Source organism: Pomacea canaliculata, linkage group LG7, assembly GCF_003073045.1.
Source record: "Pomacea canaliculata isolate SZHN2017 linkage group LG7, ASM307304v1, whole genome shotgun sequence".
Classification (NCBI taxonomy): Eukaryota; Metazoa; Mollusca; class Gastropoda; order Architaenioglossa; family Ampullariidae; genus Pomacea; species Pomacea canaliculata.
In genome coordinates, this window is record NC_037596.1 from 10917497 (window position 1) to 10936616 (window position 19120).

Sequence of the window (19120 nt, forward strand, 5' to 3'; positions counted from 1 at the left end):
AAGTTCTGAAAAACCGTAAAATATCTTCGCAGAGTTTATTCTTATAATTATAAGCTCTGTTGTAAGCAGAACCTTCCAGACTCGTTTGATACTGACTCCTGTTTCGCTCCTGTCGATGAAATTTCGTCGTGTGATGATCTTTTGAGATCAGACGTGTACCGCGTGTTCCTGTGGCTCTTCTGTGTTTTGTCAATTACCGGGAATGCTGGGAGCTTTTTGCTTCGACAGTTTCTTCAGACGAACGCTTCTGCTTCAGGTTTCAATTTTTTTGTTACTAACCTGAGTATAGCTGACTTCCTCATGGGGGTGTATCTTGCCATACTGGGGTAGCAGACGAGACCTACCGGTCAATATATTTATGGCACGATCTCCAATGGAGAGACAGCACGACCTGCAAAGTGGCCGGCTTCCTGTCCTTCATGTCCAGCGAGGTGTCGACTTTGATCATCTGTCTCATCACCATCGACCGTTTTATCGTTCTCCGCTTTCCGTTCAGTAAATTCCGCTTTGAGCGCTGGTCAGCCTCGTGGGCGTGTGGACTGGCCTGGGCTGTGGGCTTTACACTGGCTGCTGTTCCTCTGTTGCCATCTTTCTCTGACTGGGAGTTTTATGGACAAAATGCTATCTGTATCCCGCTCCCCATAACAAGAAAAAGCTTTCGAGGTCGTAGCTATTCATTCGGAATTATGATCATCTTTAATATGTTCCTTTTTATACTTATTGCGCTTGGGCAGGTCTGCATATATTGGTCAGTGCGAGTAAATTCCATGAGTAGAAACACAACGAAGAAATCAAAAGATATCATCATCGCTCGCCGCCTGGCCACGGTGGTGGTGTCTGACTTCCTGTGCTGGTTTCCAGTCGGAATGGTCAGCATCATGGCTGCTTTGGGATTTCCGATTCCTAGTGAGGCGAGTGTTGCTATGATCATTTTTGTTCTGCCTCTCAACTCAGCTTTGAACCCTTTTCTGTACACATTTAATTTGCTACTAGAGAAGTGGAACCGTTTAACAGAAGAACAAATTCTAAAGAAATTACTCCTTACCTTCGCAGCAAATGACAAAAGTTAAAGATATCATTGCTGACAGTTATTTTCATTGAATATGGCATTTTTGATATCAGAATTAGGAAGCTGAAAGCAGTTGTCAGAAAGCTTCAAGTAAAATGAACATTGTTATTAGCTTTACTTAGTTCTGTGTGAAGTGTTAAAATATTTAAAAATCTACGAACACATAATTGTATACTCGTATGAATATATAAATATACATATCAGTGGGGTAGGAAGATGCTCGGATTTGTGGGGACAACCTCCATTCTAACAGTGAACAACATTCCCATTCTTGCCTCCTCAGTATCGTTTTTGGAAGGGGTGGCTGCCACTTGCTCCCCACCACTATGCTCCCTATGCCACTGCATATAAAATTCTATATAAGACAATATTTCAGGTAGTAAATTATTTGAAGAAAAACTGCCGTTAAGGACATATTAAAAGCAGCGACCTGAACTAATCAGTGATGAACGAAATATGGAAAATGTCATATTGTCTTACCTGACGTACCTCGGGAATATATTAATCTAATAACAGGTATTAGTGTCAAGAAAGAGAATGTGTGAAATTTTAATCGAGTACTTTATACGTTTTAGAAAATCATGATTACCAAGTGTAACAGCAGCAGCAGCAGCAGCAGCAGCAACAACAACAATCTATTTCACGAAAGGATGGATTTACAGTTACATCACAGGAGATTAAGGCTAATCACGGAGTCATAAAATAACGAAGGTAAATACAAAAATTAAACTATAATTGTACAAAAAAAATTCATAAGTATTTTTAAGACTGTAACACTAGAATGGCGACTGTTTTGGTTTACCTTAAGCGGCGGAATGTATCGAATGTAGTAACTGTCTACATCCACGTTATAGGGCTACTCAGTTATATATGTATTAATTTTATAGTTCTTCTGGCCAACTGTTTGTTTATATTACGAAATTGCTGAGCAGGCACTGCCAAATAAACTTTTCTGTCAATTCATTGGTATAACATTAATTTGTAAAGTATGATAATGATATGCAGGTACATTTGTTAACCTGTCCAAATGTATGCTGATTAAGAAATACGTTTTCGCTTGCTTGTAGATAATCATTGTGACTTCTTTTTGCTTTTTTAATAGTTGGGGGCAGGGAATGTTGAGGGAGTATATGTCTTTCGCATTTTGATATCGTAGTTATGAGAATTATCAACGCCATTTTTGTTAATAATAGTCTAATAAGACATGCAATGAGCTCTGCTTTGATAAAGAATTATTATTATTATTATTATTATTATTATTATTATTATTATTATTATTATTATTATTATTATTATTATTATTATCATCATCATATCATCATCATCATTATTCATTATCATCAAGCCTCTGGTAGGAGAAATTTTTCGGATCACATACTTCAGAGAAAAGGTAAGAAGAAAAGCTAAGAAAAGTTTTTTTTGCTCCGCATAGTGAGCAGTCTGATTAAATTATTCCCTGCAGAAAGTGAATAAACACTCCAGTAATAAAACCATACCACAACACCTTTCAATATGTCATATAAAGATAGTCAACCTCTTTGACATAGACCCTTAGCCGGCTGTTAAGAAATAAAGATGTAAAAAAAATAAGTGCCTCGTGAATTGTTTTTTTAACTACCCATAATACATGAATATGTACTCAAGAAACTATTAAATAATCTTATCTTGTTTTAGCCAGAAATTAATTCATCTAGTAACTACGTTTACTGTATTGCGTATCAGGGCCTCTCAGAATGTAGCAGGTTTATTTTATGGAAGAGATGTGATATTTGTTGCAGTGCAGTGTTATACCACATTGTCTCGCCCTACATTTGGGAAAAACTACAACATATCATCTAAACTTACTGTTGAATTCAAAGCAGAAAAACAATATCTAAGCCCTTCAAGATATTTAGCAAAATCAAATGACTTTCTAATACAGTATAAATAAATTTTATAACAAAAACATTATTATTAATAATAACAAAATAAGTAAATCTAACTAATCCAAGGTGTATACAAAAGAACTAAAAAGAAAAAAAATTTACAATGTGACTAAATTAGGTGTGTGTGTGCGCAGGAACTATATTGGTCAGAATTACCCACACTATTGGAGGTAAACAATATAAAAGTGGTAAACAAATTTATCTTTTGCTCACAAGCCCAGCCACACATACAAACATAATACGAGCATAACAAGCATACTATGAGCATATGTACATAGTTTTAATCCCTGTTTCCGTCCGCCTTCACAGGAACTTTTACATCACCATGTCAGCATGCAGTTTACCAAAATTTCCTCCCTGAGTTTATGTTATGCTGACATCAAAATATGAGCAGATCAGTAAGAAACTTTTGACTGCAATGTAAGTTCTAGTGTTACATATTTCTGTGTCAGTGACAAATAGCATGTTATCACCGTCTTCCAGTCTTCTAATAAAATGTGATACTTTAAAAAAATTTCATTTAAATCTCCGACCATGACTGGGAACTTCATTGATGAAAATGAAAATGGTATATCCACAAAAAAACTACAATGTTAAAAAAGACTGTCCCGCAAACCTTTTTTTTTTTTCTTTTTTTTTAAGCTCATCGGTGAGAGACATGATAGTGACCCCACTTTTCTCCTCTCTTTTCTTTCTTTCACTGATTCCACAATTCTCTGTTAGACTCAGGTACTCCAATTCCCGACAGCTGAGTAAACTGATGGAAGTTTGTTGCGCAACACAAACATCGAACCGGGTTCGCTTTCTTGTTACAGGTAGATAGCTTGAATGTACTGAGAACGATGGGGTAGTGTTGAACGTGAAACAATTTTCTTTTAAGTAGTTAGAAAATTTCTAGAATGGGGTGGTGATAGAAAGAATATATAATTAACCATCACTGGCCAGTCCTTTACTTCCTAGGGAGATGGCAAGTGCAGAGACACTGGGAGTAGAGGCTGCGGTCTCCCTAGAAAGGTACCATCATTTTTTTTCTTTTTTTTTACTGTAACATATTTTTTAATAATTAAATTTAGACCAGGACTGCAAGAATCAGATTTAGTTGTCTTTGTTTATAACAAAAGAGAACTCGTTAATGTCCGGGGGACTGTCATGCCAATACTATTATTGGTTTAATGTTTCCATGAGGCCAATAAAATAACCAAAGAGAGAGAAATTGTGATTTCGTTGGCATCCGGTAAATTAGAATCACTTGTTGTTTCTTCACACTTATGAACATTCTAAAACAATTTGCACGGAAAGAGTATTTCCCACTGTATCTGTTTCATGAGTTCATATAAGCGTTTATCAGCTCAATTTCTCACACAATGTGTTTTTTTTAAAAATTATAGCATAGGGCCAGAACCATGCCAGCTACGAGAAGGAAGTGTTTGATTTTTTTATTTATTGACGGTAAAAAGGTTCTGTCGGATATAATGGATATAATCTTTGAAAGAGCTAAGACAGAAATTTGTAATCATGGGTTACGAAAGCTCAGCATTATTCCGTGCTTCCCAAAGCTACTTCAATCTGTTTTCTGAATTCACGTGAATGTGTATAATTACGGTTCCCGTTTTTATATATTTCAACGATATTTAAAAAAAAAAAAATCCCTACATGTTAGCTACGCCAAGATCTTTTTAAAAACTATATTTTATAAATACCGTTAAAGACTAGTAAAGCATCGAAAATTTTTAAATATAACAGAAGAAAGACAGACATCATACAGAAGACAGACAATATATATATATCTAAAAACTACAGTATACACGCCTTGACACAAATGGTATTCTTCGAAAAACTATTTTGCTCAATTGCTCTGCTGAACTCACAGTCTGCTTTTGTTTAATAATGCTTCATCAGGTTTGCATGGAGATCTTGTCTTAAAACTCAGGACTTAAAGCATCAGCAGCCCTAATACTGGATTATAGTGCAAATTTCATAAAAGAAGCATCATTAGGGCCAATAAATGATTAATTTTTATCGTCTCGCTTTTCTTCAGCTAGTATCGGCTTATAAACTTCACACGGTAGGTAGTTGGAAAACAAAGATTTTTGAAGGGAATTTATCATTCGATACAAATATATAATTATAACAATTAGTATTCATCGAAAGACTCCGTTATTTTGTTATAGGACAAACGTTTCATGTGACGATCTTTGTATAAAGAACATCTGGTGTTTAGTGGATTTTGCCTTTTTAATACAACTTGTATCATATATTATTTCTTCTTCAATATTTTGTTACTTCACTTCGCCGGGATTTTCGATAAAATGAATAGCGCACGAAAAATGTCTTTTCGCTTGTTGTACTTTCAGTATTATCCACATTAAAGCATCTCCCAGATCATTTTTGCTGCTTTGGAAGGGTGTGTGTATGTGTGCGCGTGCACTTATGAAAATTGAAAGTATAGACAATGAATGTAATGTTGAAATGTGTTTTTAAACTGAAATAAAAACTTTCTCCCCTCAATGTTAAGGATATTTTATGGATAACATCATCTTGCAAATCAAATGTGTCCGTTTGAATTTCTACTCAATTTTATCATCCCTGATTGCACACACACACACACACACACACACGCACACGCACACACACACACACACAAACATACAAGCGCAAAGAGATTTTATTTTAAAGATGTTAACGATTTTATTATCATGAGAAAGTTGTTGCTACAAGATGATGTGATCGTTTATATGTAAGACGCATTCGCGTTATCTTCCTACATTAATAGTCGATTGGCATACTTTGATAATCTTTCACACACATACACAACGCTTACGCGCACGCACACACGCGCAAATCACAATATCTTCACGCGACGTTTAACACACCAACAAAGACAACCCACGGCGATGAAGGAGAAAGAGATAACCACAAGAATCAAAGAAACGATAAACATAATGTCAATAGACAACTTTCCGTCGAGGGCTTGGCTATACCAGACATACTTTCCTCGCATAAGAATTATCTATTTATTGATGAAAGGTAAAGACTTCAAATTAACTTGTCACATCCACACTGAACATGGTTTAAATTTAACGATAACGGATTCTCTTCCTTTCTGGTGAATCGTATTAAACTACTGTTATTCTTACAGATGTTATGTAGCAAAGTTCTACTAAGAGCTAAAGGCACATAACTGTCTCATTCATGGAAGGCCACATTCCACGTACCCCTGTAACCTATCCTTAAGTGGAATGCTTGATTTAAAAAAAGATTCCATATGATATTAACAGACGTAAAAAAAAATACGAATATCATATAAACGAACCAAAATTGATGCGCTGGCACGCTTGCAACCACACTATCATTTATGCCCGGTTCATCAACTGATAAAATACTACAGGGAAAGGTTGATAACGATCGTACAAGATTTACTTCAACTACAAACAAATTGTGGGAGAGCTCAAGTGAAGGATTTCCGTTCAGTCTGAGAATTAAAGTAATTTTAAACAACACATCGACGATGTCGGCATGACCAACAACGCACTGACAGAGAGTTAAAACTTCCACCGTGGAAGCACTGAGAGCAAAGGGAGACCATCTTGAGTGCCCTCATTGCACAAGAGAAAGACAGTGACGTCCCCTTAGTAGCTCTCTCATTTTTAAGGCATGCCAATGTCGACACAGTGGAATGCTGGCAGCATGGGTTTTAGTTTTCTGATGTTTGTTCAAGTTCTTAACAAGGAGGACTGTCATGAAGTAACTGACTGGGAGAAAAAAAGAGACGCTACCAGCTTGCTGGCTTTCCCTCGTTATCGAAATGTTAAGAAAAATATTTGCTTTTCGCAACTTGCGACAGCGAGATTGTAGCACTTTCAACATTCAAAGCTTCTTCTATTATTATCATTCACAAAGGAAATGTTCACATAGCTTGGTGTGCACAAATCCCACTGGCGCTCCTCTAGTAAAGATTTAATTTATAGTAACGAAAAAATATTACTGATTATCGTCTGACTACAACGGGAAGCTTGTCGAAAAGTTGTGAGAGGATGATAAAAAGTAAAGGATTCAAGTAGAAAGAGTAACAAAGGAAAAGAAAAAGTGGTAGACCACCACTACCACCAGAGAGCTTAGACAATCCTTTAGCGCACATGGAGGGTGAATGATGTTAAAGTCGGCAAAAAACTTGGCTTGATAATGAAAATACGTTTGTTTCATTGAAAAAAAGAACCAGCACAGTGACAATAAGCAGGCTTGGCCTGACATGACAAACGAGGAGAAACATTCTTTCTTTGCACAGAACTCTGCTTTAGTTTCACGGCAACAGAATTTATCACGGGTGGTCACGCGGATTCAAAATCTTAATACTGCATCTACATATAATTCAACGAAGTCATTCATTTTTTGCAGTTTAAATTTTGTTTGTTGCTGTATTCAGTAACCCTTGCATCAATGTAAATAAGAAATACTTGTTTGATCACTTCTCGGTCTCTAAAGAGAGAGATTTAGAGACTACACTTCATGTGGGCTAAAGTTTTGCATGGGGGAAGCCCCTGTCCCATCCCTCCATTTTGTTGTTATTTCTCCAACCCTCTAAAGAATGAGGCATCAATTCAACAGCTGGTGAATTCAGACAATTTATTCTCTCATTAACAGTGCTCCACGTTAGTGGATGTTAATGGCATAAAGCGGAATATTGTGCACTTGGATCCTAGGTTAGGTCAGTAGTTCGCAATTTGAAAAGCGTCTCGGTGTTAGAGGGTTCCATATGACAAGTTGAAATGACAATGCTCAAGTAAATCACATCCTGTAGCGTATAAAGAGACAGTCCATTGTTGCTGTTTTATTCCTACATTATTAATAAGTTATTATTATTGATGATAAGCGAATGATCAACAGGCCTAAAAGGAATACAAAAATAAAAATATTTTATACTAACAACAATTCTTTCTTCGTTTTGATCTCTTACTTTCTTTCTAATACAGACACCACTCGTGATTTTGAAACTATACAAAGCAACGGTGACGCGTTTGGCACTAATCAGATGACGTAAAACTACAACGTCATCGATAGTAGAGACCGTTACATACACAGTGACGTAGCCGAATAAACCTGCAAATCCAATCGACTTGTATAACTGTCAACACGTTGAGGCAGTACGTGGAGTAGAGACAATTTCCGTACCTTAAGACAAACTGAAGAATCAGCTTTGATGACCTATGACCTACACATTCACTTCAACATCTAAGTGACAGCCATTGTATACTACTAATACTTACTGTTGATTGTTTGCAGGCTGTTAATATGGAGAAGAGAATGCTGATCTTATTTGTATCACTTTTGACTCTCTTCAGGTAAGTACAGTTTTGTGAAAATCCGTATTTATATATAAGACATACATTTCTTCCTTAGTTTGATTCCACATCATTCTAGCAACAATATCATCGGCTTTTGTTGCTGCCGTAGCTTCAACTGAAAAAATCGTTGTTAACAAGAAGTCGCACACAATAGAGTGACTCCATTCTAAAAAAAGTCATAAATAGTTTTTTGGCGCTATCCAGAGATCGACTAATGTTTCGTTGTAATCAATTATCAAATTATATCATACTGACTTTAAGAATGTCTTTGATACAATAGGATTATCAGCAAAATGATTTTGAAGACGCTTGCATCAATAACTAATTCATATGCTAGATCATCAATGTCTACAAAATCAGAATTCAATATTTTTTATTACAAAGCCTCTTAAAATTTCATTTAACAATGTTTCAATATTTTGAAAAATGCAGAGCTAGTGAACACATATGTCGATGCTTAAAACTTTAAACTTAAGTGATAATTATTTCCCCAGGCTTGATTGTTTGGAAATTTTTTTTCGGGGTTTGCGTCGTTAGCTTAGTCCATCATTACTAAGTTTACAAATTTTTTAAATATATTTTCATAATTTATTTTAACTTGGTTTTATTTTACAGATGATCAGTGTGTCAATGCTACTTTCGTGACCATTACATCGACAGTTGGAGTGGTGGGCAAGAACCCCCATTATGTTCAATGTGACAGCCATCTCATTGCTGGAGAACGGTTTGAACACCTTGACATGATCGAAATTGTCAATGAAACAACAAGAATAATAGCTGAAGTTCATTCAGATGGTTATGTTTGGGATGAAAAATCTAAGCCTGGCTTCAAAAACAGACCTTTTCTGATTAAGGTCATCAACCCTACCTCCTTGCAGGTGTATTACGTTGATACTGTGCGCAGCGACGCTAAACTATACCAATGCCAGATGTTTGTTCGTACTCCAAACGATGAAACGGTGAAGGTTCATAGTGAGGTTATTAAAGTAATTATAGAAGGTACGTTTATATTTAGATTATTTACATACTTTGCGAACGTTAAACAGTGTCACAGATCACCTCCTTAGCACTGTGTGTGTGTATGTGTGATCGCAGGCACATATTCACCTTTTTTTATTCACATGGCATAACTGTTTGTGCATACCTATATCTTTGTATACTATGTTCATACTTTTATTCATTTGTATTTCTATACCCTAACGGTTAATGTTCGCTGCTACATATTGCTGCTAAAAATTAAAAGAGCGAGGTAAATTCATATATATATATTGATAAAACTTGCTTTTGTCTTTGCAATATTAATGAAAATTGATGAGGATATAAGTGTATTTAGCAGTAATTTTATCTACATATACAAAGCAGAAAAAATGTAAACCTGATACACATTCATTAATAAGTGCTGTCAAAGATTTATTTCGACAGAACGATACGTTTAATTCCATAAAATATTTTTATAAATGTAGACGGATAACAGGTTACAGGTAAATTCAGACAAAATGAATATTCCTACAGTCTGCTGGCAAATATTTTTTAGTTATTTCGTGATTGATTTTTTGTGTGACGTTAATAAATCATGCAATTTGCAATATCTTTTTTTAATTATCCTGAGAAAAGTTATCTCTATGTGGTCAGTCTTGGAACTGAAATTGTTGGGAGCGTCTCTTAATTTTTGTTCGTGTGTCGTCTGGATTTGACCTCTTCCAGTACTTATGTAAAAATGTTGTCTTCAAGTTTCGATAGATTTCCAGAGTCTTTTACATGAACATACTGTAATAAGTGTAAAAGAATAGTTGAATGTATTTAATGCAGCACTTCACTTAATTACAGTGCAGTCATGCCTCATGAGTCCTAATATATTAGCATTTTGATTGCAGGCTGATCTTCTAATCAACAGCTGGAGTACATGATGTGCACGACAAGACTACAAGGTGTGTCATTCATAATGGACATTTCATGAAGTTATGAAAATTTTGAACCATTAATTAAACGAAATGTTGCTCATTTTAATAGGACATGAGACCTTACAGTCATCTATCTTGTTTGTATTGTTTAGCCACATATGTTGATATGTTTGACTTAATAATTCTGAACATTGCATGAAGGAAGATGTTCCAGCATTGAGAATAAATCAATCATAAAATGTGCAATAAAAATCATTTTGTTGTACTGCTATGTGACAGCACGAGATGTAACAGTTTTCCAAGACACACAAGCATTAGCACAACATTGGTGTTGTTTGGGCATTTTATTGGCTTCGGTGTCGTCATTTGGTTTAAATAGTCACTCAAAATTTATAATGACAACTGATCCATTGTTAGCACAAGATTGCTGAATCCTATCGATATCTTGGCATGTTATAAGCGCCAATGTATCGTCCATTTTGACCTCAGAAACCTGGTTATATCCTGGCGTCTCATTAACGCCCATGTAACGCTAATCATTCCTCAAGCTTAGGCCAACCTTAGTCCAATGATTCATTAGTTGCATATGACCCCCACTTCTTTTTCCAGTAATTACTTAGTTTTTATTTCTAAATCTTTTGATTTCTCAAAAAAATTGTACATAAACATATTCAATCAGTGGCTTCACGTGCCAATAGCTTCAATAGTTTTAAAAAAGTCTTCAGTTGGCAGGTTATCACTATCACCGTTGTCAGAAATGGACCAACGCTAGCAATGCACTTGTCAGTTGTTCATTGCACATAAAAACACACAGAAACAATATAAAAACTCTCTTTCTTCCACTCAGATATATTAAAAACAAAAAAGCATCAATTAAAAATAAATACAATGTTTATTTAGAACAAAACACGAACCACAAGGGCAGGCTCAATCATCTCTAAGTGTGAAATGTAAATATTCCTGCTTACGTAATACTAATATTGATTTTATTGCGATACATAGTCAAATAAAGGTAATTACTTCGAATGGTGAAGGATTGTGGGAATGAAGGTAGGAAAGAAATGACAAAGGACCTCAAATATTTAGTGTCACGGAACTGAGTTTTGCGAATTAAGCTTTAAAAGATAAATGGTCAAATGTATGCCTGAGAATTGTATTTTAGAAGAACTTGCATGATCTTTAACAAAGACTTGAAAGAGGCAAAAGACACAAAATAACATTGAGTGGAGTATAAAGCAGGGTCGTAAGAAGTGAATAAAACGCAGTGGCATATGTACTTCCTTCGCTGACAAGTTATCTCGGGGTGACGCCATGCGAGACAACATAGCTCTCGATGGATTGACCGAGTTGTCCCCACGCGCCGGATGTCACGCTGCACTCTGTGGTCACCAAAGGTGAAATCACGTGACGTAAGCAGAGGCATCACACACAAGCTAGCAGCTTCCGGGACATGTGAAAAACACAAATCAGAGAAAGACGCAACCTGCCTTTCCAAGGCGCACAGGTAACACGTCAGTTGGGGTCACGCAGGTGAGTCATTTACAGTCCTGCCCAAGGAAGAATCCAGGTCTGTTGTGCACTCGTCCTTCACATCTCTTGTCAGCGTAAAGCTAATAGACACATGAGTGATGGATATGTTAATGCTTTGTCTATGTGATGTAGATTTTACTTGCAGTGCACGTTGCACAAATGAGACTTCTATGTTTATGCTTTTTAGTAAACAATTTTAAAAGGGTTTCTGAATCTGTTTCAGAATTGTTAGAAAGCACCTTGAAAAATAATAAAAACATGAATGACTCTGCTATGGTGCAATATTTTCTTATTAATGGCGTCAACTCTGGTGTATGTCTAAGTGAAGATATGACGAAGTATTTCAAGTTTTCGAGGGGTCTAAGACAAGGGGTTTGTAATCTACCTCATTGTTAATGTTAAAGAATGAGCTTTAAACTTCATTTATGAGGTTTGTTTACACCTTGCTCATGATTCTGTTTTATTTTGCTGATACTGTTATCTGACTCCTGACAAAATTATATATTCTCTAAAAATTGTTAAGATTTAGTAGATTATATGAGGTAGTCTAATATATTTTTAAGACATTCTGGCCACATTGCTAGAAAACAAACAACGGTTTATATTATGGTAGTAAACAGTAAATAAGTAATACCAAATTAGTTTTCAAATTGTTTTTTCAAACCATTTCCTAGTAGAATTGCTAATGTACTAAGAACGATGGATGAAGTACTGCAGAGAGTTTTAAAACTTCCCGCTGTTGGCAAACCTCAACATCCTCCAGGTAAACCATAGAACGGACGATAGTCAAGAGGACCTTGAAGTCCTAAGCGATGAGATTGAAGGGTGTAAGTCTCCGGGATTTTACAACGTAACAAAGGTACCAGGAAAGAAATTGCAAAGGTACTTACCCCATTGAGTCTGAAGACCTAGGCAACCAAAGAGGAGCCACAAGACTATCCCTGCCTTCAAATAGGCAAAGAAAGGCAATGTCACATCTATTAAACGATAAGCCTGATTAATCACCCAAGTAAGTTTATGCTTAAAGTTATCCAGGAGTGCCAAACTCTGGCCTCGAAGGAGCTCTTAGCAGACTAACAAACCGGATAAAGGGCTGGCCGGAAAACTGTTAAACAAACCTGCAGGCATTCATCGAAAAGCGCAAGCAGCATTTCAAGAATCTTTGCCAAAACTTTATCGACTTCAAGAAGGCCTATGATATAGTATGGCACTAGGGGCTATGGAATGTTCTACGGATATTTAGTGTGGAATAAGGCCTTGTATGCACCATCTAGGCGCTGAACACAGGCTTCTGAAGCTCAGTACTCTTCATAAACAAAGTAAATAAGCTCTTCTCAGCGACGATTGGTGTGAGCCAGGGATACCCTTGTCCCCTGTACTTTTTAACATCTATCTGGAGGAAATCATGCCAAAAATACTCCATAACCATCACACCTCCGTGTCGATTGAGGGAAGGTCGCTTAGTAATTACATTTTTTTGACGTTCGAAATATTGGGAAAATTAAAAATATCAAAACAACACAAATAATATGTAAATCTTGTTATTTTTCAAGTCATGTCTGGCCTTATTACTCATTACCTTATTTCGGGATCATTGACCAAGTAAAACATACATGCTTTGGTACATTTGCACAATAATGGCAAAAGGTTGGGTTTAACATAATTAATAACACAGTTTGTATGGTCTTGGATTTCATGGGTGTGTCAGCAGATTGGTAATGTTAGGTTTTTCTTGGGGCTTTTGAGCAGCATAATTAAAGAGATAGAAACCAGCTGTATTACTCTCATGGTCTTTTTTACTCTTCCTTTACTTGGTTATATTACATTTTTAAAACTTTAGGTGAAAGACCTGTAAGAGGGTTTAAATTATGTTAAAGTTTTTCTGTCAAAATTTTTTCTATAAAATCAACTATCTGATATTTCTTTAATCTATTTTGATATAGAAAAGAAGTAAAACGTTATATACACATGTATATAGATACATGAATGATAATGATAAATGAAATGTTTATATCCCAAAATATATTAAGAATTTTTGCCATTGTTTGTGATCTCAAAAAAAATCTTCACGACTAACACATAGTTATTTCAGTTTAAGATGCAATGCACTGAAATCTAAATTTTCGGGCAGAATTATGTATCAATTGATTTATATAGCTACAGACATATTGTGGTAGCCATTCTCCTAGAAGTAGATAATAACAGTGATTGTAAATAAATTATATATATATGGCAACAATCCGTACGTATTTCTGCAGTTTTTCTATTTTGTTGACTAACATAGCAGTTTTGGGCACGTGTGTATGAGAATAAAAATATTTTGTTTCCTCTTCTCCTCATCTTTATAACTTGCATTAAATCCTTTATTAACAAAAAAATGGCATTTGGAAAATACTTTATGAGCAAATTACATTACAAGTAACTTGTTGAATTCTACAAAATTGTCAAACTTCTCTTCCTAGGTGAGTATACATTAATGCATAATTATCATTTTAGACAGGCCGTCTTTCCAAAAATCTACATGATCTATAGGTGGTAATAAAATCTGACACTTTGACGATAACTCCCCGCTGTAGCGATTCAAACTTTATTTTGTCATATATGCTTACCTTTGAGAAAAACGATTTCATTGAATTTTTTGACAATTGTAAGGTTATTGTGGTAATTAACATCAGAAATACAAGGTCGAAAAAGAAAACTAAAGTTAATGAGTCATTGTTACTTATAAAGCCTTGCAAATATAGATACTTTTTAAATGATACTATTGTATGCACACGTGTATTATTGATAAGTAGTAGTAGTAGTAGTAACAAAATAAAATAGTGATTTAAATAAATGTTTGTTTGTTGAAGTACTACCAATAATGTTTTCATAATTAGTATGCTACCTGCTTTGTCTACAAGAGACATAAAGTAATATTATAATCACAGTTTCTTCCCTTTTGCAAATTTTAGGTCGCTTTTTAAGATGTGCTTGGCACATGCTGTGGCAGTTTTAAATGTATATGTGTTTGAATATTTCCTTGTCATTTAAAAATTTAGAATTAGAAAAATTAATATTTTCACACTTTGAGCATTCAAAACAAAACGCAGCTTGCTATGTTTGCAAAGCTGTTATTTAACTCATACTCTAGAAAACTTTTACAGATATTTTAATGTCATGAAATTCCATGTGAAGCGAAAACAAAAAAACCAAAATAACTGTGAAGAATGAATAAGCTGTGCAAGTGTTTAATATTCGAAGGGAACAAGGGTGCTGGTCACAGAAGTATTCTTCGTGTACATTCTTTCAGCTATAATATTTCCGTTATCTAAAAAGGTAACTTTAAATTTTAATTGTAACTTGTTAATTACAAACCTAACTTCTAAATTGTACCGCAATGTCTCATCGGTTTCAATCTACAAATATCCGTCACACACGAGCATCGCAACATCCGCTGAAAGAATAACGCACACTTGTACTCACACATGCACAAGCGTGTTCTGTCAGCCACACAAACACACGTGCACACATGCACGACTATGTTCCAATATACTCGTATACACACATTCATACACACCAATAAACCATTAGCATACATGCACGCAACAAAAAGTTCCCTCGTTCACGCTTTTGCAACTGCACTATCATGTATGCCCGTTTCATTAACTGTAAAACACTACAGGAAAATATTGATGTGAACTATCGCTCACTAAGATTTATTGATAACTACAAAACACATTCCTGAGGAGCTGAAACTCAAGACTTGAGAATGAAAACATTTAACAATACATGGACGGCCAATGGGTGTGCCTCGGCATGACAAGCAAAGAAAAACATTCTGTTGTCAACTCTGATTAGTTGCGCATTAGCCTCAAGTGCATTATGAATTATGAATGGGTTATGGGTTATTGGTTATGAATGAGACATGAATAGTTTTGTGCATGCAATTGTGTATGAATTTTAATTTTAATCGAGCTGCACCAGAATTGCCCTCTGAGACAAATAAAGTCTTATCTTATTAGCCGTTCTCAAGGTGTGAAAAACTGAATTTTACACTTATCTGAGTCAACAACAGCCGACTCAAACATCCATCTGTTCTTCGTGCAGAATTCTTGAGCTTGCTGCATTGCCCACGACGGTTTGTAGTGGGTAATAAGGCTAGAGAAGCAGTCAAGAAAACGTCCACAGTAAAAGCACCGACTGCAAAGGGAGACAATCTTGTAATCAATGCCTGCTCTATAGGAGCACCAGTGACGTCCCCTGCGCAGCCCAATAAAAGACTTGACGACGTCGAGGCAGTGGAGAGCTGGCAGCATGGATCTCAAATTTCTGAAATTCGCTCGGTTCTTATCACGTAAAGCAGTCAGAACTGTCAGGCAGTAATCGACTCTCACATCCCACACGCACTGTGCAAGACATAATTTATGGTAAAGGAAAAATACTCGCTTGCTATCTCACGGAAACTTGTCGGAAAGGTTGTCAGGCGACGATAAAAGGAAGAGGAGAATGAGCAGGATAAACACAAAGAAAACAAAACAAGGGAAAAAGAGCAATGCTGCTGCTGCTGCTCCTACTACTAAGAAGAAGACTACGACGACGACGACGACGAAGAAGAAGAAGAAGAAGAAGAAGAAGAACAACAACAACAACAACAACAACAACAACAACAACAACAACAACAACAACAACAACAACAACAACTGGAAGCACAAGAAGGAGAGAGGTCTATATTAAGACATGCCTGAGCAGGCGTATTTTGTGTCCTACACAGATTTATGCTATCGAGCACAACCCAACCTCCCACCCCCACACACCGCGATATCTATAAAGACATCTATAGACATACAAACAATATAACGAAAAAAAATATTACCAGCGGAATAAACAAAGCTAAAGCTTGCTTTCATTTCAAGATTTATTGAAGACAAAAATATCACATTTCAGGAAAAGAAGAAATGAGACAACCCATAAAATTGAAAACAAACTCTGGGGGAGAGGAATTGATGTTTTACGCTAGACCAACAACTAAGGCTATATCATGCAAAACAGACAGCTTTAAATCACAAGTGGGAACAAAGAACAGTGCCATAAGACGAGATCTGAACCTAGGGCTGCCCATCTTCACTGCATTGGTAACATGAGTTAACCGTTGCATCAGTAAACCGTATAACTAACACGAGGCAGGCTGAATTTAAATCAGCGTGGACAGGAAAGAAAGAAGCGGGAGCAGAGCGATGTTACAAAAAAACAAAAACAAACAAAAACAAGAAACCTTCTCCACTGCAGCAGAATTCAGTAGATATTGGCGATATAAACCTAACCTGAAAATTTTAGCCCAGAGATCCATCCGTTGATTAATTATCACCTACTATTTGCACCTGCGATCAATGAGCACTGATTACAGCGTATTACGTCACGTAGGTACACCATTCACAACATTGCCTGCACTCAACACCATGTGATTCAGACGCGTGGCTCACAATTTTATTGGCTGCTTGGAGCAGGCGTCGCACTGCAGGATCCAATCAGATGCGAGACGGAGCGCTGCTGCTGCATGCGGACGGGTAACGCTGCAGTGCGGCTGATGGCGGTGTGTTGTGCTGTGCGGTGGTGTAGTCGTCTGTCGTCTGCTGTGCTTTATTGTCACAAGAAGACATGTTCGCTGCCTTTCTTCCGTTGAAGATTTGATTGCGAAATCACAGATATTTTTAGTCGTCAATTATTTTCTGCATGATTGCTCCACTGTTTCCGACGACAAATAGCAAAGTGGATGATTAGAATTAGGATATATTTCCTGTAAATGAAAGAGTTGAGAAAGATTACCAACAACTGAAGATTAATATTGACCCAAAATTGGATTTTGTAGGTTAGAGGACAGGTTTATTTGCTATAGGTGAACTAATTCGACAAGCTCTATTCTCTACGGATGCTAGGACGTTTCATAGGCAACTGAAAAAACGTTTGTTTCTTGTGACTTCTGGCTGCGGGACTGCAGAACCTTCAGCAAGCGCAGTCTCTGAGATTTTCTTCTCGACTCTTGATAAACGCTGAGGGCGTTGAGGAGAGGGTTGGCGGAGGCGTTTAAAGGGCTGACCAGTAACGCGAGACTGCTGATGACGTCACGAGGGTAGGATGCTCCCATTTGTGTAGTTATTCCGATGAGGCTGAGGAGTAAACAAGACAAGTTTTTGCAATTAACAGAAGCGATAATCGTCGAGCTAAGGTCTTTTCTCCCGTTTTTGTCTGATTACTGAGGCTGTGTTTACACGATGAGAGACTGTACGTGTAGAACAGGTCGGCCACCAGGCTTAATACAAGGTTCAAAGCAACTACAAAACCAAAGAGATATGACCAGCCGAGAAAACCATCTTTGTGCACCGGTAGAGGTGCACAGACCGAGTTTTGTCTGTAAATATCCCAATGGCTTAAAAAGGGTACGAAAGGTAGAGCAGCTACGACGAGACCGGTAGCCCAGGTGCAAAAACAAACAGCAGGTAGAAAACGTCCCTGAAAAATATTAAAACCAAATCTAATAACGATCAGGCGCTCTGTCATCATCAGGAACAGTGTCAGACAAGAAACCTCGGTAGACAACAAGTACAGAAAACCGGCGAACTGACACAGATACCCACTTGACCACGACTGCTCGTACCATACGTAATGATCTCGATACATCTCATCTTTGCTTCCTATTACAAGAAGATAAACTCCCATGAATACATCAGAGATGTTTAAATTGATCATCAAAAATTGAAAGGCAAAGCCAGTATTTTCCTTGTCAGAGAACATTTTGTAATAAAAAGTACAACAAACGTTTCCAGCTAATGAAGCGACACACAAAACCCAAACAACAACTAAAACAAATTTGGAACGAAGAAGGTCGTGGCAAGAAGAGAAACTATCGACAGGTGAAAAGCAAAGCAAGTTGTCAACAGCAGGAAGAAATTCTTTGCAGCAAAGTGTGTAGTAGCTGGCATAAAGAGACTTTAATGACATTAAGGACCTCAACGTCTCCTTGTTTACTTCCTTGATTTCATTTCCTCTTAAATCTAACGTGCTTAACTTTGTGGTGTATTTGAAGCTGTCCGAAAAAAGATTTGTTATCAGAATAAAAGACAGATTAAAAACATGAAGGTTAGGAAAACTCAAGAGCGCGCCACCTTCAAACGACTTTAACAACGTTCGTGATACATCAAGATGAGTTAGAAGGGAATGGCCTGCCGATGAAGTAAACAAGGACTGCAATGGATTTCCAGCCAAACGAAGAACGCGAAGATTTTCGAACTGCATAAAATACGACATGTCCAGCCAGGTGATGAGGTTGTTACTCAGGTCCAGTGTTTGAAGACTAGGGAGGGACATGTTAGAAAG

At 36.7% G+C, this 19120-nt stretch overlaps 1 protein-coding gene across 1 annotated transcript; it reads left to right on the forward strand.

The window, feature by feature from the left end:
- The first annotated feature begins 8084 nt into the window (after window positions 1-8084).
- Window positions 8085-10489, forward strand: LOC112569592. The gene is made up of 3 exons (XM_025247415.1): window positions 8085-8332; window positions 8952-9335; window positions 10211-10489. The coding sequence occupies exons 1-3, from the start codon at window positions 8284-8286 to the stop codon at window positions 10213-10215; spliced, it is 438 nt and encodes a 145-aa protein (XP_025103200.1). The 5' UTR covers window positions 8085-8283; the 3' UTR covers window positions 10216-10489.
- Window positions 10490-19120: the final 8631 nt, after the last annotated feature.